The sequence below is a fragment of the Pocillopora verrucosa genome, chromosome 14 (genome assembly GCF_036669915.1).
Source record: "Pocillopora verrucosa isolate sample1 chromosome 14, ASM3666991v2, whole genome shotgun sequence".
NCBI classification, from domain to species: domain Eukaryota; kingdom Metazoa; phylum Cnidaria; class Anthozoa; order Scleractinia; family Pocilloporidae; genus Pocillopora; species Pocillopora verrucosa.
In genome coordinates, this window is record NC_089325.1 from 13880485 (window position 1) to 13905358 (window position 24874).

At 38.8% G+C, this 24874-nt stretch overlaps 1 protein-coding gene across 1 annotated transcript; it reads left to right on the forward strand.

The window, feature by feature from the left end:
- LOC131787151 (sushi, von Willebrand factor type A, EGF and pentraxin domain-containing protein 1) lies at nt 1–24369 on the forward strand. The gene is given in 40 exon segments (XM_066160962.1): nt 1–765; nt 2156–2320; nt 3057–3215; nt 3938–4114; nt 4217–4396; nt 4792–4980; nt 5673–5936; nt 6254–6414; nt 6416–6500; nt 7496–7714; nt 8261–8490; nt 8823–9063; nt 9411–9463; nt 9465–9537; nt 9540–9575; nt 9772–9933; nt 10569–10631; nt 10634–10729; nt 10951–10988; nt 10990–11034; nt 11036–11131; nt 11643–11822; nt 12467–12800; nt 13208–13375; nt 14869–15083; nt 15424–15676; nt 16101–16355; nt 16921–17034; nt 17549–17716; nt 17938–18057; nt 18585–18707; nt 19219–19347; nt 19581–19760; nt 20070–20243; nt 20357–20527; nt 20980–21156; nt 21679–21852; nt 22465–22638; nt 23181–23513; nt 24170–24369. Coding segments are annotated over 40 exon segments (7059 nt in total). The 5' UTR covers nt 1–80.
- The last annotated feature ends 505 nt before the right edge of the window (nt 24370–24874 follow it).

The window sequence follows — 24874 nt, forward strand, 5'->3', positions numbered from 1 at the left end:
TGAAAGAGGCAAAGAAGCATACTTCAACTACTCCTTTTGCTAAAACAAAAATTATCTGTCTTAGCGATCAAAAACAAATCATGAAGGACTGTTCTATCCTTCTTTCACTGATCGCTTTTTTCTGCAGCTCCAAGGTAGATGCCGGGCTTCTAGATGACCAAGCAAGAATTCTAACAGATTTTAAGTCGAAGTACAACAACAGCCAGTCTGACATCATTTTCCTTATGGATGTCTCCGGTAGTGTGAGTGACTATGGCTTCCAATCGGAGAAGATTTTTGTCGAAAATCTTCTCAATGAGTTCAGTGTGGCCCCTTATTCGACGCGAGTTGCCGTTATCACATTTGGTGCCGAAGTTAAGACGGATATTAACTACATCGACATTAGTCCGTTATCAAAATCGCATCAAAAGTGCGAGTTTCACCCTTGGTTTCAGTACAACGTTAAGCATCGTTATGGATGGGCCACCAACATGAAGGACGCCTTCCAGAGAAGTATAGATGTCCTTCAACTAGCCATGGATCACACACAACGGAGGAGTGGGGTACACACCGTAGCAATCCTGATAACAGACGGATGGTGGAATAGAGGGAGTCCGGTAGATAACGCGAACAGACTTAAAAGCTCCTACACGACGGACGTAATCGCCGTAGGAGTGGATGGGTACAATCAGGGACAGTTACAACAGTTGGCAACCTCAAATGACCTTGTCCTTGGCTTCAGCACCTTCACGAAGTTTCGAGAACTTGCAATGTTCATTAGAGGAGGTAAAGATTGTTGTCAGTCCCTCGATTTTTCTTTGGTTTTTTGACTTAAATATTTTTTCAAGACAAATCCGAATTTAAAGAACGAGGAACAAAAACTAAAGGACTGAATGCTAATTTCTCTTTTAAGAAAAGGTTTTTAAAATGAAGTAATGTCCTCTTTCCTTTGCGCCCAATTTCCTAAGAAAAATCAAGTAATTGAAAAAGAACTGTACGGTATTCTCTCTAGTTCCAGACTGAAGAACTTAAAAACATGTCGCGAACGGGCTGTGTTTGGAAGCCTCCTAAAAAGCGGGATTTCGAATGAAACAAATCCTCAGCTTTAACTGCTTCTTTGTCGTCCATGAAATGTCTTTGCCCAATTGTAAGGAAATCCGACAATTCCACAAAATTGTTCTAGTTTCCTTTCTAATCAGTGCACGTCAAAGTGAACGACAATGATATAAATGGCAACAACTCCCCAACATATTATTATCCTTATTTGGAAAGCTAAATTCTATACTATTACTCAACTTTATCTTTTTTTTGTATTATTTATTAAGAAACCTGGCTTAGCTACAATTTAGTATGAATTACCCATTACATTCTTGTTCCTTAAGACTACAATTCACTTTTACTCATCTATCCTAAATTTCTCTAAGAACAATTTCATTAATTAAGTTTATACAATTTGTTTTGTATCCGCCTTGTTAGGATTCACTTTTAAAATGTATTTTAGCGAGGGCTTCGAAATATTTAGAAGCTGTTTATTGTGCGAATATTATTTTTGGCAGGTAATTGGATTTCCCAGTGATACGATCAATATTTTCCGGCCGTATAGGACCTTAAAAACTATATTTGTTTTCAAGAGAAATGCGCCCAAAATGACTGCCATAAAAATAGCCATCACAGTTTGTTTTAATCGTTCGAGAGTGTCCCGGGAAACTGAAAATAACAGGATGACAGGATCAGTCCATTACATAGGTAATAACGTACATGAAAAAAAATAATAAAATACGCGCTTCTGATTGGCTGAAAACAACTGCATTCTCATGTAACACGGGTGCAAAGTTGTAATGCAAGTGCAAATTACAAATAGCACGCGCTCGCTCTCAAAGTTTTGTCTGTTTTCCTTTCTGTGATTTTTTATTGTAAATTATTGACAAGTAATATAATTATTTCTCTTGCAATTTGATGTAATCAACAATTGTAAATTTTTAGACTGCAATTTTGCCGTCTTTGGAAAATTTACTCGTACTTATGAACACCATGCAAACTGCACACGAAATCATGTTATCATCTATACTAATAAATTCCTGACAGTATCTATGAATGTGTATGATGATAATTACCCTACAAGATGGCAAGATAAAACATTTTATACATTCATCTCATCATTTTTTTCCTGAAACAGACGCTCACGACAAAACGTTTATGGAAGTAGACTCCAGTAAATGCACCTCTGGCGGCTGTGATCTCAAAGCTTTCTGCGCTTGCGGTACAGTCAGTGCAGAGTACCAGTGCGTCTGCAGACAAGGATATCGTGGTGCGGGCCTTGCAAATGGCGAAGGCTGCTCTCGTAAGTTCCTCTTAATTTATTCTCTTGAGGACGATCATTATCATTATCATCGTCGTTTTATTGATAATGTTATTGTTACTGCTGTATTTGTTGTTATCGTTTTTTCTTTGGACTTATGTATTTCCTGTTTTGAGCTAGATCGTTCGACCTTATCAAACTTTGATAATTTGGTTTTTATGCGTCCTTGCTGTTACAACTGATTCCCCATGGTTCTTATTTTATTGTTTTTTCAACAATTGAGTTAGGTTCCCAGTAGTCGCCTCCCCAATTTTTGTTGTTTTTTTTTTTTCCTTTTTTTTTTTTTGATTGGTAGAAATGCCTGACTTTAAACAGATCTTCTGATTACTCTCCTTCTCCATTATGGATAATAATAATAATAATAATAATAATATCTCACAAAACTGATGGTTGAATTAAGTCTCTAATGAACCGCAAAGAACGATTAACTTATTCAGTTCTACAGTAATCATGATAAGCATCACACAAAAGGCAGTGTTCAAATTTGTCTAGTAATTGATTGGTACATAACCAAACGCGAAGAAAAAGAAATCCAAAATTCACTCCATCTAGTATTGATTGTTAAAATTGTGAGATTGTTTTCCTTCTTCTAACAAACTGGTATGAAAGGCATCTTCTTCAAAATATTATTTCAGCATGAAATGTTACTTGTTCCAAAGCAAACAAGCATGAATTAATAAAAGCATTTTTTTCTGAAAATGAGTGGTCTTCTTTTCAGCTTGTCTACGTGGAACTTACAAACAGTGGGCTACTCCGAGTGAGTGTATTGGGTGTCCAGAACATTCTACGACAGATGCAGAAGGAAGCATACTGAAAAGTCAATGCAAATGTCACGATGGGTACGAAGGCGACCCCTCGAGAGACATCGCTTGTACAGGTAACGATAATTCATTGAAAAAGGAACGAACATGTCTTAGCCTTAAAAAAAAAAGCACAGATTTGTGATCTGATCACTACACAAAAGTGTGCCTAATAGAACACAGCGGTCAAACGTCGGGCACGCGCGAGGGGATCAGTTCTGTACCCCGTGCTCCAATTTCAAAGGAAAACTGCTGTCTTGCAAAGCAAGCGAAAGCAAAGTAAAACCTGCTTAGAATTATTTAAAAGGAAACAAACGTGGACGAAAGGAAAACTGGAAACTTTTCGAACCCAAAGCTCATTCAACTGCGAGTATCCTGTTGTTACTATTCTGTTTTGAGCTTCACTGAATAAGGTCTACGCATCTTAACACCATAATTTATCGGCTTGTGTGCTTCTTTGTAACCCGTGTGAGACAACTTGGTTCTGACAGTGGCTAAAGGGGAGGGTGGGGGCCAGGGAAGAATACTGAGAAATGGTAGGAAATCCATCCGTAAGGGGGGACAGGGTCTTATTGAATGTTCACCCCTTTCAGTATCATTTTCCATAATAGATGGAGCTCTATTTTCCATAACTTACGGACGCAATATTTCTTTTTATCAGTCTCTGCAAGATAAGCAGTCCTTTTAAAGCTCTCTGTTGCCTACTCACCGGAGAAATAGTTTACTATGAAGGAGTTCAAGGAGTATCATTTCCGCAAAGTATTAGAGCTCCTAATACTTCTATTTCTGTCTATTTTAGCCGTTAAGTGCGAGGAGCTCCTAGCACCTCCGAATGGCGGTTTCCTTGCAGCATGCGACGTAGTTTATAACAGTGTGTGTGAATTCCAGTGCGATTCTGGGTACAATCTTGTTGGGTCGAGCTTACGAAGATGTCAGAGTAATAAAGAATGGAGTGGAACAGCAGTGCAGTGTGAAGGTCAGTGGACTCTTGACTCTTATAAACTCACGTGATTCATTCACTAAAATAAGCAAGCAACGTTACTGACTTGTTTTATTTTTCCTTTCTATTTCTTTCCAGTTATCACTTGCGCAGTTTTGCCAACACTAAACCACGGTACCAAAACATGCTCTGGCAAAGGATATGAATACGGAGATACTTGTACTTTCAGTTGCGATGAGGGGCATGAACGCAAAGGAAGCGCAACTAGAACCTGTCAGGCTAATTCCCAATGGTCTGGAAGCGCAACGTCTTGTGAAGGTTTGTCAAATTAATCTCCACCCGAGGAAGTGGAAATAGGAGCAAACCAGGCAGAGATATGTTAGGAAGGATGACTGAGAAGTATAAAGGCTGCATATGTGCAGTCACATAGTAAATCAAGTCAAACCCTGTGAAAGTAACAGAAAGTAACGGACGCGTGCGTTATTACGACGTCGTTAGCGCCACGTAAATATTAGCTCCTGGATGCCACATACCCTGAGTCTTTCTTAACACCCCAAGATTGATTTCTATCTTCGTCTTATTCGCTGAGATTTGGATGGAAGTCGATCAATAGGTCTCAGAGATTTTTTTCATAGCACGGTTGGGATGTGAGGATTGGCTACAAAATTACATTAAACACATGTTTAATTTTTTTTTTTTCATCAAATGTGAAGCTCGTAAGTGCCCAGCTCTTCGTCAGTTAGCTTTTGGTACCATTGAACCCGTGGATTGCGTAACGACACCACAGCCTTATCAACGAGGATGTACCATGGCGTGTGTTTCCGGCTACACCATAAAGGGAGACAGCAACTTGCAATGTGGGTCAGATGGTAATTGGGTTGGAACTTTCCCCATTTGTGAAGGTATTTTGGATCTTATGTATATCTGGTATGGGACGAGTAAGGTACGAAAGGGGTTGTTGAGGGTAATGTAGCTATTATCCATGCTACTTTAGTTCTACAGTTGATGCTCTATTTTAAAAGAAACTAACGCAAGTTTTCAAATAAATTGTAGGCTTTGCTTCTACAAAATAAATCATTGATGAAATTAAGAGATCCTCGCAGCTAAGAACACTACTGAAACGAGTAGTTGTAAATAGGACCTGAAAAAAAATTCAGGCCCGTACGGGATTTGAACCCATGACCTCTGCGATACCGGTGCAGCGCTCTACCAATTGAGCTAACAAGCCAACTGTCATGGGTTAAAATCGCGTACGGGCAGGAATTTTTTTAGGTCCTATTTCCAACTACTCGTTTCAGTAGTGTTCTTAGCTGCGAGGATCTCTTAATTTCATCTCTCCACCGCAGTGCAAATATATGAATTTAAATAAATCATTGTTATAACTTACCGTGCTTTTTGCTATGCTGCAAAACATCGCCTTCATCGGATGTGTCTCATGCTTTGCGTATGTCTAGTATTTGGCCTTCTTATCCTCAATCGTTGTTCATTTGTTCTTGTCCAGTTGATGATTTCAATTCTCGCCCATTTTTGTTTGACAGTTTAGCAGCCTTTCAAGTCCTAACGTAGCTGCCATTGCATATTGTTTCAATTATAGATCTGCAACCACCATCCATCACCTGTCCACCCGACGTGAATAATGGCACGGACCCCGAGCGGGCGACACGGAGCGTAACCTGGAGTGATCCTGTTGTCAGTGATAATGCAGAGTTGCACGATCCGAATGCTGCTCCAACAGTTACTAGATCGCCTGACATCATATCCCCGTACGACTTTCCCATTGGCACCACTCGCATTACATATACTGCAACGGACAAAGCCGGCCTAACCCAGTCATGCGTCTACACAGTAACTGTCTTGGGTTAGTCATCAACAACCATCAAACGAGAATTCTCATTTCCTCTGTGTATATATCCATAGATATTCTGATGACGCTTGGTGCGTCTCATGTTGATGTTCCACAAATTTTTGATCCCTTATTCCAAGTATCACCAGTCTTGATGTTCCACAAATTTTTTACCTCGTTATTCATCTTCCGTTCATTCATTTCCAAATGTTTGTATTTGGCTAGTTATTGATCAATGCAATTGTTTATTAACGTCTTCATTCATTTCTTTATTTGTTGATTGACTTTTTCAATTATTTTATTCATCTATTCATCAACTTTTTCTAACTTAGATAACGAGCCTCCTGCAATCTATTGCCCGCAAAACATGGAGGTCAAAAAGAAGAGTGACACACCAGCTATAAAGGTCTATTGGCCACCACCGACATACCGAGACAATTCCGGACAGGCCGTCACCATCTTTACAGAGTCCATCAATGGCTCGGATTTTAGAAACCGGTTCTCATCCGATCACGTACACGGCAACAGACCAAAATAACAATAAAGGATCGTGCACGTTTATTATTGTCATTCCTGTAAGTTTGAATTTTGTTTTGTGTACAGCTTTTATACCGCTTCGAGAAAGATTGTCAGAAAACAAGCGTGAGAGTGCCTAGGATAATCCCGGAAGGTATTGAAGGTACTTTTCAGGTCACGGTTCCCTGACCTCAGAATTTCAGGGAAATCTTAGGAAACCATACCATATTAAAGAGACTTCGCGGGTTTTGATGAATTTATTATTACTTATTCATTATTTAATAATGAAATTAATTGATTACCGGATACCCAGATTACCTCTCGATATTGTCGAGCGTAATTCATGTCCTTTCCTCGAAACATATGGATAAAGGGGGTAAATTACTAGAGAAACTGTGGTACTGCGTCAGTGGGAGAGAATAACAGGGTAATTTAATATTATCACTGAATTGATAATGTGAATTGGCCACCGTAAAGAGTTTTATAGTTGACGTTTCAAGCGATAACCCTTCATCAGTTGTAGCAGCGATTCCTTTGCATGATTATGCATATAACAGGTCCACTTTCAAATATTAATGCAAGACAGTGATCGTTAAAGTGTAAGTAAAACCTAAGGAAATTGTTAATGAGGAATGGGGAGGGGGGGGTGGTTTAGGGTACTCGGCCGGTGAGAAGTTATTATCCTGCTGTAGAAGAAATCATATCTAGTCATTTGCAAATTACTTGAGAAGATAAAAATTAATTTTTCAATCGACGTTTTTGTTGGAGTTGCCATCCTTACAGCTTAAGATACACGAAGTTGAAAGCAAACGGAGGCGGATTCAGCCTTCGCAAATAAAAGCTAAATAAATGCAATACAAACCAGCAGGAATCCAAACCCTCCAAACTGCCACTAAATTTAAAAATTTGGAGTAGCTATCATAAAAAGTTCATGTCGTTAAAGCAATAACATTCGATCTTAATCTTTTCAAACTTTTCAATACTTTTCGCATCTTGAGACTCTCTTCAAAGAACATCGCATTAAATTTTGAAATAACTACATCTTCTCTTGTTCGTAGCTGTGAAATGCAAGCCCTACGATCCACCAATCAATGGCCTAATTTCCTGTGCTCAGTCTGATATCTTTGGAGGAGAAGCGTGCACACCCCAATGTAGCAGCACAAAAGAATTTGCCCGAATCCCGGCTGTTTTCTACATCTGTCAAAGTAGTGGCACTTGGTTTATCTGGGATTCCCGTCCAACTGTATCCTTGGAAATGCCGTGGCCTGACTGCACGGGTAAGTCGACTGACATTATTTGTGAAAAAAATTCTTCAGTTTACGCCGAAACTCATTTGAAAAATCACGGGCAGCGAACAATTAAAGAGCATGCACGCGGTAGTCACCAAAGTGACAATCAGATAATTTAATGAAAACTATGTAAATTAACAAATGCGAAACAGATGAGGTGAAAGTTCAATCCTTAAAAATTATACTCGTTTCATTGAATCTTTGCTCTTATAACCGCCATGGGCGAAAGCCCACCATGATGACAGCAGATGCATTCTATTTCAAACCAAATAGGAAAATCAAAAAAACCAAAAAGGAACACATGGCTGCCATACAAAAGTTACATAAAACGCAGTGAATTGACCAAAAACTCCTGTAAGTTGAAGAACTTAATACAAACATCAACAAAGGGGTGATTAGAAGATGCAAATTTAGATGAAGTCATTCTCATTCTTTTAAATATTTACACAAAAAGAGATTCAGGAAGGCATTCACAAGTTCACAATTTTTTCTTGTAAAAACCCTCAGACTGAAAACGGTTATTTTATTTTTCAGAGGAGTATGTTCCAGGTGCTGCACGCAAAGGCATGGAGTGGCAATACTTTGTCGGGGACTGCTCAGATCCTGCGGTACAGCAACAAGCTAAAGAAAATTTCATAAAAGGATTTAATGAAGTGTTCGCTCCAGGTGACCCTAACTACTGTCAAAGGGAACAAATATGCACCTTGGAAAATATCAAAATTACTTGTGGAAAGGTTCAGAAGAGAAAGCGAAGAAATGCACAAGTAAGCAAATAATTTCTTTACCGCCAGTTCGAACCACTTAAAACATACATTATAATACCATACATAATACGCATCGCCATTTATTTTCGTGCCTATGAGTTAGATTTTTTTTTTAGGAGTTTAAGTGTCCTGTGGAGATTTTAACAGGGAAGCTCTGGCCATGGTATGGAAGCTTTGCGGAAGCGACTGCTACAATTAAAAGTCGATCAACTCAATGCAAACATTTCCTACTATGTGTTTATTGATTCGAGTGCTTCTACGATCTGTTTTTACATCATGGAATTTCTTACCGAATTGGTTTAAGTGTCTAACTTATCTCATCATTGTTTTAGGCCGTCCTAACCATCGAACTCGATGTTGAGATTGTTACGCAGAACAACGATTTCGACAAGGCCAAGTCCGATTTGGAGGGTAACGTAACAAATGCGAAGAATGCTGATTCAATGAAGACAATTCAGGTTAATTCCCAGACAATGACGTTGAAGACTGTGACGGAGACCCCCACAACTGGAGTCTGCGTCGACGGAGGCGTGTTTGGTCTCAATCAAGGCTTCCTCCACAAAGAAAAATGTCGTAAGTAGTTTATAATCTGTGTACTTCTTCACAGATTATTCACAGTTTTCACTCTTTCTCTTTTCCTTTTTTTTAAACTTTATCGATCCAGAAGCAAACAAACCCTGAAACCCATCTTCGTGAAAAGAGGCGAATCTGAATAATCTTCAGGACATAACTCTTTTTTGGTGCTAAATGTTCTGTTTGCCGGTCGATATCGGCACGAGAGCAGTGAATAGGAAGGAAGGGAGGGGAAGGGGGGAGTTCCACTTCTTAATATTTAGCATCGCTCCGACGGCATTACTCAGATATTGCACTGCATGAGACAAGATCACTAATCTAAATATATGTGGTTGTCTTTCTCCTAGAAAACTGTCCGTCTGGCACATACTATGACGTTAACTTTAAAAACTGCTCAGATTTGTCCACTTGACACATACAACACATACACTGGTCAGGTGGGCGAATGCAGGGTTTGTCCTACGAAGACTTATACCTTGCTGTTGGGAGTAAAAATATCTCTCAATGTTTAGGTGAGTATAAAAAAACTCCTTTACAGAGTTCAATCTAAAATGTCACGAAAAAGATCACATTTTGTAATACTCCTTCTCGCTTCTTGCCATGGAAACTGGGATAAGTACCAGCTGCATGGGCCACTTGCTTCAAGTAACGTATAGACAAGTAGTTATTTCAAAACTTTTAAGAAAATTGATTATCTTTTACTTGTAGCCGCTTGTCAACCTGGAGAGTTCTCACCTACTGGCCTCGCCAACTGTGCACAATGCCCCTTAAATACTTACCAGTCTCTTCTGCGACAGACGTCGTGCATTGCCTGTCCAGGATCAGCAGTCACTTTGGGATTTGGTACAAACTCAATCAGTGGATGCGGAAGTAATTCTCTGTTTTAGTTTTGATGTTGTTGGTGGTGTTTTTTTGTTTATGTTTGTTTTTTGTGTATGCGTGTTTTTCTTTACGTCGTTTATTTGCTTCTTGTTTTGTACTCATTCATACGTCCATTTTTTAATCGTGAAGACAAAACATTTTTACAGTTGTCATAATCATCATCGTTGCCTTACGATCCGTATTCATTGTCATTATCAATTCACCATCATCCGGTATCGTCACTTCCATTATAATTATTATCATCACGAGTGTTTTTATCGTTTTTATCATCGTTATTGTAATTATTCTTGTTGGCGTTGTATTTTCATGTGAGTTGTTTTCGCAGTTTTTCCTATCGTTTTTACCGACGCCTCGTTAGATGTTATTGTTGTTATTTCTTGAGATGTTCCTAATTTCCTGGATCAAGATATGCTAATGATGGTTTAGCAAGATGAAAAGGTGGTGCGGTTATTTCGAGCAGGAAACCATCTTCCTACAATGGAATAACTAGAAACCCAATCAGTAATCCCGAAGACTAGCGTGCTTTCTCAAGATTAAAGAGAGAGATGCAATCCAATATTGTTTTCCAACGCCATCACCAGGGTGCCTTTAAAGAATCACTCACGTTTCATTATCAATTTCAGTGCCGTGTGCTCCTGGAACATATTCTCAGACCGGTGTTGAACCCTGCTTACCATGTGCTCAAGGACTTATCAATCCGAAAGAAAGCAACTACGTGCTTATCAGGTGACAACAATCAACTTATGGTCAGGTGCATTCATTACCGAGAAGTTCCAGTGTATCGGTTGAAGTGGCATGATTCTCTTGCAAACCCAACTATAGGACTGCTGATAGAATTGAATTTCTATGAGTTTCTGCATTGTGTCTTGTGCTGTGGAAGAGACGTAGTTGCATTGTAAGGAGATGTTTAATTATCTTACGTATCTCGAGAGCATAAGCCGTAATCAAATTTAGAACAAAATATTGAATTGATCCAACCTCACTAAAATCACTTCACATGAAAAGCGATTTTGAGCTGTGCGTCCAGTCAATGCAACAACGATTGCTACCTGCGTTGTTGAAGTGGCCCAGGGATACAAATGCAATTGCAAAACCAGGGTTTACCGGAGCAAATTGCGATATCGAAGAGGATGAATTGTGTCTCAAAGTCCGGTTGGAAATAAAGGAGCTACTGGCGTTGGACAAGGTAGGTGATCACGCATTTGATTTCTCTAGTACATGTCATCTTCCTTATTGCTTTCTGTTTGGATGTTCAAGAACGATGATAAAGGTACGCATGCGAAAGTCGAGTATCTAAAGTTATGACCTATAGAGAGCGAAAGTGGATGAACTAATATTGACGATTCAGGTAACATATAATAAGTACGTATTCTGAGATGTAAGGGTGCAAGGTTATCTTAGGATCAGGCCTTTCCTTCCCAAGAAGAAAAGCGGGTAACAATTATATTAGGTATAGCCCAGCTTTACCTCTGTGAAAAGAGAAAAAAGAAAAAGAGAAAAAAAAGTCTTAAGGGTACTTATCTTTAGTTTACACTTCTTGGAACGGTTGTGCGCTAATTTAACTTCAGCTTCTTACCTCTCTGTGCGATGTGTATTATGTTTATAACAGAGGTCGATGGTGATTCGACGGCCATCGATCCTTTTTGTGACAAACCTAAATGCTAAATGTGCAACTTATCAACCAATTTTTCTCACAGATAAATGGGTATGAGTGTTTTTGTCCTCCTGACTACACTGGAGCTCATTGTGACGTCAAACAGAGTAGCTGTGACAGTAGCAAATGCGCCTCTGGTTCACAGTGCGTCAATTCCCCAGATGGACACGAATGTGTCTGCCCAGATGGATACGAAGGACAATTCTGTGAGACAAAAATCAATGTACGTTAAAAAAGACAAAAGAAAGCAGTATGGTAACACCAGTGACTGCAAAGATGTGTGCGTCCGTATTGAAGAATATTATGACAAATTTAGCAAATAATTTGTGGAAAATTAAGAGAATTATAAGGGCTTACTACCTTTTCCAATAAGAGAGTGGCTGGTTTGTTTTCTCAGGAGGTTCGAAACGTCGATACTGTGCAAAAGAAAAAAAACGTGCCTCGTCGCCTTTAGCTAGGCCAGCCTTAAATTCACTTTTTTAGAGAATATTCAGTTCGCTCTGTTGATCCTAACATCGAAAAATAATCACGCCATCTACTAGCATGCGTTACTTCATGATGTATTTTATATCCTTAGCCGGCGGGAATCACTTAATTGGCTCTACAACAAGGAACATGAAAACGTAGGCAAGACCACTTTACTGCAAATGAGGCACTGACATCGAATTAATAAAGTTAGATAAATATTTGATAAATTGTTTCCAACAATGACGAACAATCCCTAACAAATTCGTCTCTGGGACCATAAGAGATTTTTTTCTAGTCGATCACGGTTTGATTCATTTTTCTATTTTTGTTACATAGGATATTTCATTAACAAAAATATAGCCAGATATTGACTGGTACTCTTTTGTTTCCACATCCAAGGAGTGCAAAGCAGCACCGTGTAAGAATGGTGGAAATTGTTTGAGCAAGACCTCCGCATTCCAATGCATCTGCCCCTCAGGCTTCAGTGGAAATCTATGCGAAAAGAATGACAATGGCTGTCTTCCAGACTCTTGCTTGAATGGCGGGACTTGCAAGGAAACCAGCTATGGTCCAGAATGCACCTGTTTGGCAGGTTTTGCAGGCACAAAATGCGAAATTAATATTAATGAGTGTTCAAGCTCACCATGCCAGAACAACGGACACTGTGTTGATCAAACAAATGGTTACAAGTGTTACTGCAAACCTTCCTTCAAGGGATCTAACTGCGAGACAGGTATTTGAAGGGATAACGCCAGGGCTTTCAAAATTGAAGGAGTTTTGTTTTTTTTTTCATCATTTATAAATTTGCGAAAAGGTTTCCACCAGAATTCAAAACTTTCTTTTGACACGGCTATTACCTGCTTTCTTTTTTTTTTTTTACTTAATTTTCTTATGTTTTACTAATAAATTAGTTTTCAGTAGAAAATAGCTTACCAGGAAGATGCCTCAATTGGTGAACCAGATATTTAAGTCGCTCCGAAAGAACACCTTGCTTTACTTTAGTTCTTGAATTAGCTTTGCACCTCACATAAATCATTCGTTATTTTACTTTGGCTCTAGCGACTTCTACAAAAGCATAAATGTTAAAACCTGTTTAAGATACATTAGCATATTTTTCTCACAAAAAGCATTTTTTTCAAGAAATTTCCACTGACTTTGACATGGAGTTCGATAGAAAACTGGGTCGTGGATTAGCTATCGTGGAAATGCGTCAGGAATTGAGAGCGTTTTCTGTCGCTTTCTGGATGAAAGTTGCCAACAGTGAGGTTAATCCTGGAACACCTTTATCATATGCTGTCAAAGTGGGAGGTATGATAATATTTCCTATTTGCTGATCATAAACAATTGTTAGTCAAGATGAGTTTTTGTGATATCGAGGGATCTCTACGAAAGCATGAAAGTTGAAACCAGTTGAAGATACATGAGCATATTTTTCTCGGTAAGGGTTATCAGGGTTCTCAGCCGAAGCCGAAGGCTTCAGCCGATAACCTCTACCTCTACCTTGATTATTCAGAATATCACAAAAACCGAATCTAAAAATTATCTTACCATGTACTGAACGAAAAAAAATGGTCACAACAGTAAGTGGAACAGATAATTTATTTCTAAACGTGTAAAAAATATACAAATTAGCAAGTAACACAAAGCGCGCGAACTTGACATGATTACCCTTAGAAATCATGCACTGCGGTCAAACATGATTTTGCTACCCGTGACCTTGAGTGTCCTAGACATGATTATTGTATAATCTGCAGATAGATGACTTCCCAGGCGCTTATTTCGAAAATTCACTATACGCTTCGGCTAATCAGAAAAGAGTTATTGAGTTGAATGTACAAAAATCAAGCTTGTCAAAGCACCTTTTAATTAAATTTCGAAAGTAATCTGGAATTCCTTTAGTTCTTATTTACTTCGCTCTGTGATTGGTAAAAACTCGCACCACTCTCTCAATTGGTCAGATGCAAAACTAAAAACCACGACTTTGTCGCTCACATTTTCCCGGGCTTGAGTCGATTGGGTTAGTTTTAGTTCTCATTGGTTCTTAAAGGTACTTCCTTTCTTTTGATTGGCCGTTTCGTTTACTTTGATCGTGGTTTTACGACACTCAATCGAAAAGCGCCCTGTTAAGTATTTACAAAACTTCACAGCAAATGCAACTGCAAATCTAGGCAAGAAACGTGCACTTTGGAATACATTAATCTTGCAAATCAAGTTTAACTACCGAGAGTCTTATCTTCAGATGCGTTCAGAAGCGAGTTTTAAGGATCACTTAACCAGAGGCGTCGTATAGAAAAGCGCTAGAAGATGTAAATCTGAAAACACCTTTAGATGAGCGGGAAGAATTATGCGCAAATCTGTTCAATCAGATCAGTGAGAGTGATGGCAAGCTTAAACTAACCGACCTGCTACCTGCGCACAATAATGCCTCTCAGTACAAATTAAGGAATAACCGAATGTTTGCTACGCCCGGTATCAAAACCAAAAGGTTTCAAAATTCCTTCATAATGCACTATTCAGCGAAAGAGCAAATGTAAATTTAAGTAGGTTTATATTTAGGTTTTATTATTATACGATTTATATCTTTTGTAATTGTATGCTTTTTAAATTATTGTAAATTATGTATATTGCACGAGTAATTCAGCTATTAGCTACTAGTTGTGATTTTAATAATGATGATGATAAACGATCTTCGATTAGGGACCTAGCTTCACGTCGCTTATTTTTAAAGTAAATCAGGTCTGAACAAGAAAAAGTCCATCATACAACGTCCTTAAATCATATATTTTGCGAATTTTTTTTAGAGAAAGTTGAGGAGAATGCTCTTGTCATTCATGACTATAATGGGTTTAACATTTGGGTGAACGGTGAGAAAGCTTCCACGAACGTAGCAGCAAATGACGATAAATGGCATCATATGGTAATGACCTGGGAAAGTTCAACGGGGACATGGAAAGTGTACAAGGATGGAAGCCTCGTCAGAAGAAGTGATCCGGCTGAGCCTTTTCAGAAGGGACAGGTTAGTCGTGTAATTACACCGACCTGAGAGATACAACAGATATTGCCTACTTGCTTCTTCTGTAACAAATAAAACATCCATAATAATGCAAAAGAGTTCTTTAGCTACTTATTATGATCCCTCTTTCTTTCTTATCATTCGTGCGGCTTTGATTACCTCTTACATCTCCTTGGTGTTTTCCACCATTAAAAATATTTAAGAAGGCTAGTATGAAGGGAGGGAATGACAATTCTTTTAAGGAAACATGGTAAATCATCTAAATGCTTTAACCAAATTATCTCAAAGGCTTGGCAAAATAATTGTACCTGATGTAACTTCTGGTTTGTTTTTTGTTTTCCAGGTTATTGCAGCAGGAGGGTCTTTTGTTCTTGGACAAGAACAAGACGCTTTGGCAGCCAACTTTAGTGCTAATGAAGCTTTTATCGGCAAAATGAGTCAGATGAACGTTTGGAGTTATGAACTCGCGGCCGGAGATATTGCAGACATGGCACGACACGCTGAAAGCCTCCTTGGAAATGTCGTTGGATGGTCCGATTTCTTTGATGTGGCCAATAGCGGTATTAAGAAGATTCAACCGTCCGTAGCACGAACTGGTACGTGCAATTAACACTCTCGTTCGCGAACAGTTATTATCAATTATTCAATCAATCTATTACCTTTTGTCGAAATCATGCAAATTGGAGCAAAACACTATGTTATCGGCATTAGGTTTGGTAATGATGCAGAATATCTGCTACATTAATCAGAATTTCAGGAGGGAGATCACTTCGCTTCATTTCATTATTCCTCCTCATTTCAGTAAATGAGGAGGAATAATTTGATTAATCCAAACCAAATCGTTAACAAATATTCCCTCAAACCCATGTGCCGAGGTATTGCTTGGTTGAGGGTGTAACATTGATTAAATATTTAACGATTACATGTATTTGTTATTATCATTATCATAATCAATATTACTACTGTTGTTGTTAATATTATTGTTGTAGTTATTTATTTGTTTTCGTTTTTGAATTTTAGATAACAAATGCTGGACTGCGTGGCTAAACAATGACTTACCCACCACTGGTGCAGGGGACACGGAGACTCGCGCAGGTGCATGTGCGGGACCCGGTCTATTTGATTGTCAGGATATCGATGGAAGATCAATGCCAGACCTTGAATTGAATTTGACAAGTACTTGCTCAGATAGTGGTATCACGTGTTTGAATAGCGATCAAAGAACTGGGCGCAGCTGTCCTGACTTTAAAGTTCGATATGTCTGCACGTGCCCAGGTAAAAAGTTTAATTTGTATTCCACGTTTTAGAATTTTTTCTTTGTTTATTCAGAGAGCATTAAATAATTTAGCAATGTCTTACTGCTACACACGGAGATATGTCTAGAAACGCATGCGGTGACGAAAACGGCGAAAATTCTTCAATCCAATCTGCCGAGCTGAATTCGCTCAGACAAATTTGACTGAAAATTCGCCAAAATTGTCAAATATCTGAAAATTCAATCGCTTTGACGAACTTTCGTCAAATCTGACATTTTCGTTACTGCGTGCATTTCTGAACATAAGTGGAGGAGATGTTTCCAAAAATGGATATGTCATCAAATCTGCCATTTTCATTACTGCGTGCAATCTTGACATAAGTGTAACTACACATAATATAGCTATAATTTGCATTGTAAATCAAGAGCTAGTAATCGATTATTAATGGCGTCTCGCAAACACAGAACGAGGAAAAAGCAAGATATGCCTTTTTGTTTTGTGTTTCTTACTACTCTAAAGATTATAATTCAGCATGATAATCTACAACATACAGCAAACTAACCGAAAAGTTTCCAAACAAACAGCGAATAGTGCCTGCAACAGCAATCCATGTGGAGCTCACGGGACATGTGAGACTCTTCCAGTTGGATATAAATGCAAATGTCAAGCAGGATATGAGGGTCGCCATTGTGAAACAGGTATGAAAGGTTACAGAGGTGACTTATATTCCTCACCCTCTTCCCAATAACACACATTGCTTTCTTTCTTAAATTACCTTAATTCAATCCTGGTCAGAGCCAGAGACCCTTGCATTTTAATTCGTCTCCGTTCGGGCTGTAACTAACATGCAGAAGTTAGAGAGCGAAACATGCATAAAAAAGGAAGGAGAAGGGACAAGAAAACACAAGCTTATGATTGCATCCACGTGAGGGATGAAACGTGTTTAAGTCGCATTCCAAGTATACAAAGCCTGAGAGCTAAAATTCTGCTAAGCCTACAAAAAAATAGGAAAGACGTGTGAGCAATCAAAGGTTTATAAACGCAGGTACAGTATTCCAAAAGATATTGTCTTGACCCTCGAACTTTCGTTTTTAATAGTCATTTTTTTGGTAAGGGATGAATTCGAAGTTTTGAGCTGACTTAATACTAAAGCTTCTTCAAGACTTACCTTTCTGCTTGAACAACAACGGTGTTTTAATAATTGATTGGCAGCTCTAAAATGTCCATGTCCCGGAAAAATTGCACATGGCAAGTACAGTGGTAGCCGAGTTTTGGGCAGTAAAATCACCATCCATTGCGATAATGGATACAAGGCAAGTGGAACGGCAACGCTGAACTGTGTTGGTGGAAAATGGGATGCTCTTGTTCCACAATGCATAGGTGAGAATACATACATGACTGAAAAGAAATAAAGTCATCGTGGCATTTAACTCGTACTTCTACTGGTGGCTATCAGAGATCTGATGCGCCGAGATTATAATCTCTTGGATGGACTCAAGAGGCTTTAATCAAGGCCAGCGTCTGCGAATGCAGTCTTTAAAGAAAAGACTATTTGTAGACAAGAACGTTACATAAAAATTCTCCTTTTGCTTCCTCCACAGACATTGATGAATGCTCCACCGGACAGGCAAACTGCGGGCAAGAGTGCGTAAACACGTTAGGAAGCTACAAATGCAGGTGCAATGCGGGATATTCACTTAATCAAGACGGAAGCTGTTCAGGTAGAAATATTTTAAAAGACGTCGCTGTTAGAATGGAAATTATGATAGATTGAAAGAACAAAAAAAAAAAACAGATGAAGAAAAAGTACTACATTTTTCCCAAACTAAGATCTTCTCTCAGTCACGCATGAGTTTTGTCAAAGGTGTTAGCATTAACTGGATTTTTGAAAATCGAGTAAAGACTAATTTTACGCATTTTGTAGCAAAATCACATGTTGCCCGCATCAAGATACACTCACTTACATACACTTTCATTAAACATGTTAAGTTTGATTCTTTGAATGTTTTCTATTTTTTTCTCGCGGTCGTTGTCTCTTAATAGTTAAATACTCGCTCGTTCCTCAAGGGGGCAAATCAGTTATAAACATTATTTTTTTCCATAAAACTTTACTTAAATCAGTTTCACAGTAACAATCACCCAAGCAGACTTTGAACCATTGTGCTATTCTAAGAATCAAGGAGACTAATAGGATGTAGTTGTATGAAATTGAATTTAACTCTCCTTCATATTAACGTTTATCAATCAGATATAAACGAGTGCAATTCCAATAATGGAAACTGCCAGCAGAGCTGTCATAACAGTGTCGGTAGCTACCGCTGTACATGTGGATCTGGGTACAGTTTAATGGCGGACGGTAGATCATGCGCAGGTAAAGCATATGCATAATCAAATAATACTCAAACAATTTTAATAAATGATCCAAATTCAAGAAGCCCTTACTCTAGGCTTCTCTAACTGAAGCTATGCCATCCGTGCATTCCTTCGAGCCATCATGATAGTGGGAAGATTATCATTAAACATGACGATTTGAAGAATAAAAGATAAGATATTGCAGTCAGTGACGCAGGTGTACTTGAAAAGAAGAAAATCTCGAGTGCTTGAAGCAATCGGTTACCTTACAGAAGACTCTTAGAGATGTTCGTGCCACTGATTTATCGAACCATTCCAAAATAGACTGCATGATTTACGACGGAAAAAAGGGTTAATTTATAACAACATGTTATGAATGAACTGGCATGTACATTTTTAGCATCTGAGTTGCTTCCTGCTGAAATTTCCCTATGAATTGCAACAGCCCATATGCTTAATCAGTAACAGTGGTCCAAGTAAAACAGGCGAGAATACTTTAACTGATAACTCTTTCTCCTTGCTTTTCCCAGATGAGAATGAATGTTCTACCAACGCTGGATTGGGCCCGTGTGGGCAGATTTGCGTCAATACGTTTCTAGGATATAGCTGTCTGTGTAGGCCAGGATATACTCTCAACAACGATAAGAAAACATGCACAGGTAAACCAGGCTTCCTACTTTCATTGTATAGAAAATGAACCCACCAATAGAAAGGCAAACATGCACGTCGGCTGACTGCTTAGCTAAGTAAGTGACTGGCTGGCTGATTGACTGATTGACTGACCAAACGACTGACTGACCGACGGACTGATAGGCTAACTTAACGATTAAAATTTGCCGCAAATTGTAAACTTACATGTATAATCTATTAAAATTTGTCATTCCATCATCAGCAAACTCTTGTCCAGCTATACATAGCTTTGCTAATGGGAAACTGGACCCAGCTAATCCCGCAACAACCCTAGATAGCACTGTGAAATTTGAGTGCAACGTTGGTTACACATTGAGGGGAGCGTCCACAAGAACATGTTTGGCTAATGGCGAGTGGTCTGGAAATGCACCTCGCTGTGATGGTGAGACTATTTCTAAGTTTTATCACATTAAGACTGTTTAAAACTCTAAGGTTATTTACGCGAGGTATAACCCAATACACGGTTTCCGCAAACATTAGGCCTCAGTTTTTCTCTATAGGGGGGGGGGGGGGTTGATCTAATTAAATGAACGTCCTTTCACAGTCAGCGTTCGACCCTCTTAACACTGTTCACAAAAAAAAATTTTCAGATAAAAAGTTCAGCTAAATTGAGGATTGTTTGGGACGCAGTTTTGTTGACAAACGGCTAAACTAAATCATTTAATCATTGAGGCCTTTATTTTTCTTTTAGGAGTTAAATGCATCCTCCCCGGAGACCTTAAGGACGGAATGAAAAGCACCTCAGCAAATTCATATAACACTGTTGTCACTTACACATGCAATCAGGGATTCCGATTAGTGGGATCAACAACTCGTACATGTCAGGCCGACGGGTCCTGGAGCGGAGAGCATCCTCGCTGCATAGGTAAGATGGGTGACACTAAAACTTCGAGAAGGTGAAACTACGCGCGACAGCAAGAATGGTTCCGCTAGACTGAATATTGTTATCTAAACCTAAGGTAATGTTTCTTTCCTCAGCTGCTGACTGTCCTGAGCCTTCGGTTCCGAATAATGGAAAGCTGATTGGTCTTCAAAGGAAAAATGGCGACACCATCAGATTTGAATGTGACCTCGGTTACAAACTGGTTGGTCAAGATTATGCTATTTGCCAAGGAAACGCCTGGAACGCTCCCGCGCCGTCTTGTGATTGTTAGTAATAATTCACAGCAAAATTGAATCTTTAGCTCTAGTAAGCATGGTTGGACAAGGAACGTTTTTTCAGTGATTCGTATGAAACAAAGTAACTTCAATTTCATTGTGATTTTCTCTGAAACAATTGATTTTCATTGTTAAAAAATTTTAATTTCTATAAAGCCATGCTCTGGTTAATACTTCTTTTTATACCTCTTATTATAGCAGTTAGTTAGTTTAGTCTCCTTATTAGGTTTATCGACAGCAAACAAACCATTCACGTGAACCTTCCATGAAAAGGCTAGTATAACAGTAAATTTCATAGACCTGTTTAATTTTAATTAACTTCTCCCATATTGCTTTCGGTTGAAGATGATTCCAGCAACGACAAAACAAAGAAACTAAACACTCCATAAGTTGAATCACTTCTGAAGGTAAAGAGACGAATCTAATTTATATCTCCCTTCTAGTGGTAAATTGCGGTGAACCTCCAGCAATAGCAAACGGTCAACATCATGGCTCAGACTATTCCTACAATGCAAAGGTGACGTTCTCTTGCGTAGCCTCAAACTTCAAGCTGTCAGGTTCAGAAGAGAGAATATGTCAGGCTGACGGTACATGGAGTGGAACTCAGCCAGTCTGTCTAGGTTAGTTTTATTTCTAGATTTGTTGTTTTCTCCGAGGGCTAAGGTGTGGGATGAAGAGTCGCTTCCTTCCCGGGGCTTAGCATTTGCCCTTCGAAACGTAAATATTATGAAAAACAATGTCGTGGGTAAGTATCTTTCCATTTTAATTCTTTAACATCGGTTGGGTATTCCTTTCCATGTTAATTTGCTAACTACGAGGCTCAATATGCTAACTATGTCAGAACACAATGCCTAAAAGCTGTAATATGGATAATACACTGGATTTGCCCAAACGATTTATGAAAAAATCTATCAACGCCTCAATGAGTGATGCGAATCAAACCTTGGGGCTGTGAGAAGGAACACTTAAAGTGTCTACCTTTCTAAACGTTTCGCCTACAGCTTTAAAATGAGCGCATCAAGTAGAACTATCGATCAGGGGAGCCATACTGACTCATACGTATAACAAGCGGATAGATTTTAAAAAATATTATCTCTAATCTATAACTATCAAATCTCACTTTTTATGTCTTCTGATGGCAGAAAACTCATGTGGCAACCCTGGTACACCGGAAAACGGAATTAAGGTTGGAGATAGCTACAAGTATCATGATGTTGTTCAATTCCAGTGTAATGAAGGATATAACTTAATTGGGTCCAGCTCCAGAACATGCAAAACGGACAATAATTGGGATGGAACACAACCAACCTGCCAACGTAAGTCGATGTCTAATTCAAATCATAAAGACGCAAAAGAATTGCTTTATGCCTCTCAGTCAGAAGTGATCCCGATTTGGGTACCACTTTGATGAGCTAAAACAGCAATTAAACTAAAATTTCCCCACGAGCTAGATATTAAGGGGAGTTAAGAGTAAGGTAGGAAACTAGATGAAATTGTTGTTTTCGAAAATCTTCTTCACGATAACATAGACTTACTTACGAATTTTTTCTACACGACCACTATGAATGTTGCCACTTATCCAGTTCAATCCATCCGTAGAGATACTTTCTGATGGAGTTCTCAGTTTGTTTGTTCTTAGCACCCAAACTGAATTGGCCTTTATTTAAGAATTTGACCCAGGAAACCTGAAGATAGTAACCACTTTACCCAGCCTGAAGATTTCATCTATCAGCTTTAAAAATTGTAACGTATCTTTCATAATCAATATAGGCATACGCGGTCAAAACTTGAGGTTGATTTGGTCATGACGGATTAAGGATCCTTCTATAGGTTCATTAGACAGGTTTTAGGAATTTGTAGTCTTCGATTCATATATCAAAGATTCAAGTTGCATTTTCAAGAAATATAACTGTAAGAAATTCCTGTAGTTGTCAGCTGCGGAGATCCTGGATTGCCTTCAAACGGGGAGCGCTTTGGATCAGAATTTACTTATGGAAAGATTGTGGTATATGACTGCAAACCTGGCTACCAACTTGTGGGAACCAGGGAAAGCAAATGCCAACTGGACGGGACTTGGTCTGCGGTAGTCCCCAGTTGTGATGGTGAGCTGTCTATTTGTACTTTTCTTCGATAAACTCACTCATCCACTTTTTCATTGATTGATTGATTTATTGGATCATTCGAACATTGACACTCATGGTTTTTTCCCGTAAACGTTCATTCATTAATTTATTCACACCTTGATTTTTTCCCTTTGCTTCTCTCCTTCATTCCCCTTATTCATTCTTTTGCTCATTGGTTCCTTCAAGATAACATCCATTTTTCATGGCCTCAATTTATTCGAAAAGCCTTGGCACAGTGCCCATTCAAGGAGAATCCTGTTAGACAAAATATGGGAATTGGAAAGCTTAGCTAGATAATAATAACTGGTCATTTTAAACATTTCAGAAGTGAAAAAACAAAACAAAACAAAACAAAAACATAAATGCTCTCAAGTACAGTACTCAAAAGGTCCTTAAAAGCACTTTTCCACACTCCAGAGATATTCTATTTTACATTTTCTCCTCCAGATTACCTTGACAATCGTTTTCAAAAACGACTGTGAAGTTGAACTGACTGAACAAATTAATTAATTTCTTAACAGTTTCATCATGTGGCGCAGAACTTGTTGGGCCCTCCGGGAGTTTTAGTTCTCCAAACAACCCCAACAGCTACCCAGACAATGCCTACTGCCGCTGGAAAATAAGCGTGCCAGCCGGCAAGAAGGTTATGGTTACATTCAATTCGCTAAAAACCCAAAAGAACAAAGATCTGGTAGAAATATATGACGGTGGTTCCAAAGCACTTATCACCAAACTCTCTGGCGTTTATTCCAAACCGGTTTCATTCACGTCCGAAAGTACCTCAATTGATATACGTTTTGTGTCTGATGGTAGTGAAAACTCGGCAGGATTTTCAGCATCGTTCCAGCAAGTCAGTAAGTGTTTAATCCTACACCAAATGTGCTGCAACGACCGTTTTCTCCAGGAGAAAATTATATGCCACAACTCTTTTTCGTCTAGCGTTCTAAAATCCTTTATTTCTCATAAAATCACGTTTCAAGCGATATAATTCGTTTTGGCATTGTAGTGCTTAAACGATACAGTACAATACAACACAACATAATAGGCAATACTATTTACTGAAAAAAAAATCTAATAAACTAATATTATCAAATAGGGCATTAAACTAATATAGACTTTATGGAAAATAAAGTCTTAGACAAATGATTAGCACCTTATTTTTCGCCTTAACGCGACTCGTTCCAACACGGGCCGAGGACGTTTTGTACTCGCACAGAAATATGTCAGCTGCCTGCCTTGAGCATACTTTATTAATTTGAGAACAATCTTCTCCATCCTTCCATTTAAGTGCTCTTCACCTTTCTTAACTGATATTTGATGAAATTTGGAACAAAAGCCTTAAAATAGGCGGGTTGATGTCGCTTTTTTTTCTGTTTCCTACATGTTAATAGTCTTATTCGAAAGTGGGGAATGTCACGCGACGTTTTTTGTTACGTGGTATCATTCTGACAATTTCTTGGAGTTTCTCGGTATATATCCTTCTAATAAGACAATTTTTACCACTTATCAGCATGTGGAGGTGTAATTACTGCGCTGGACCAGACCGTAATGTCACCCAACTTCCCCAGTGACTATCCGAATAGTGCCACTTGTGTGTGGACACTCGCCCTTGGCATACCCTTCCAGCTGGAATTTGAGAGCTTCCACACACAGTCTGGCTATGATCTTTTGAAAGGATACAGCTCAATTAGCTCCTTTACTTGTAAGTAGTTATCGATTATGGTTACTTTCGTTTATTTTATTTTTTCAGTTTCAGATTATCGATTGCCACTAGATTATTTTCTGTTTATCTTTAGGAAACTAAAAAGAGCCCGTAATACGCGAAATTGTTTCCCAGTCATCAACTGCGTTCTCAGGGTTCCTCTCTTTCCGTTCCTCGAAGAAGGAGGCAAAGAACCCTGGGAATGAGGGTAACCCCTCATGGCCTCTCTTTACTTCTGTTTTGGATTATTCTTCGTCATAATTTCTCTTGTTTCATTTAACCCTTGTTTATTTGCTTCTGTTAACAGCGAGTGATCTCATATTCGATTTCGACGGGGAGAGGTTCAACCTTGCACCGATACAAGTCTCAGGTGGCCAGATGTACCTGATATTTACATCCAACTACGTCGGAACTGCCCCCGGATTTAAGCTGACGATTAAAAAATATCAAGTAATCGTGGGAAAATAGGAGTGTAATCCAGACCTGGAGTTAATAAATCGTATAATTCCAGAT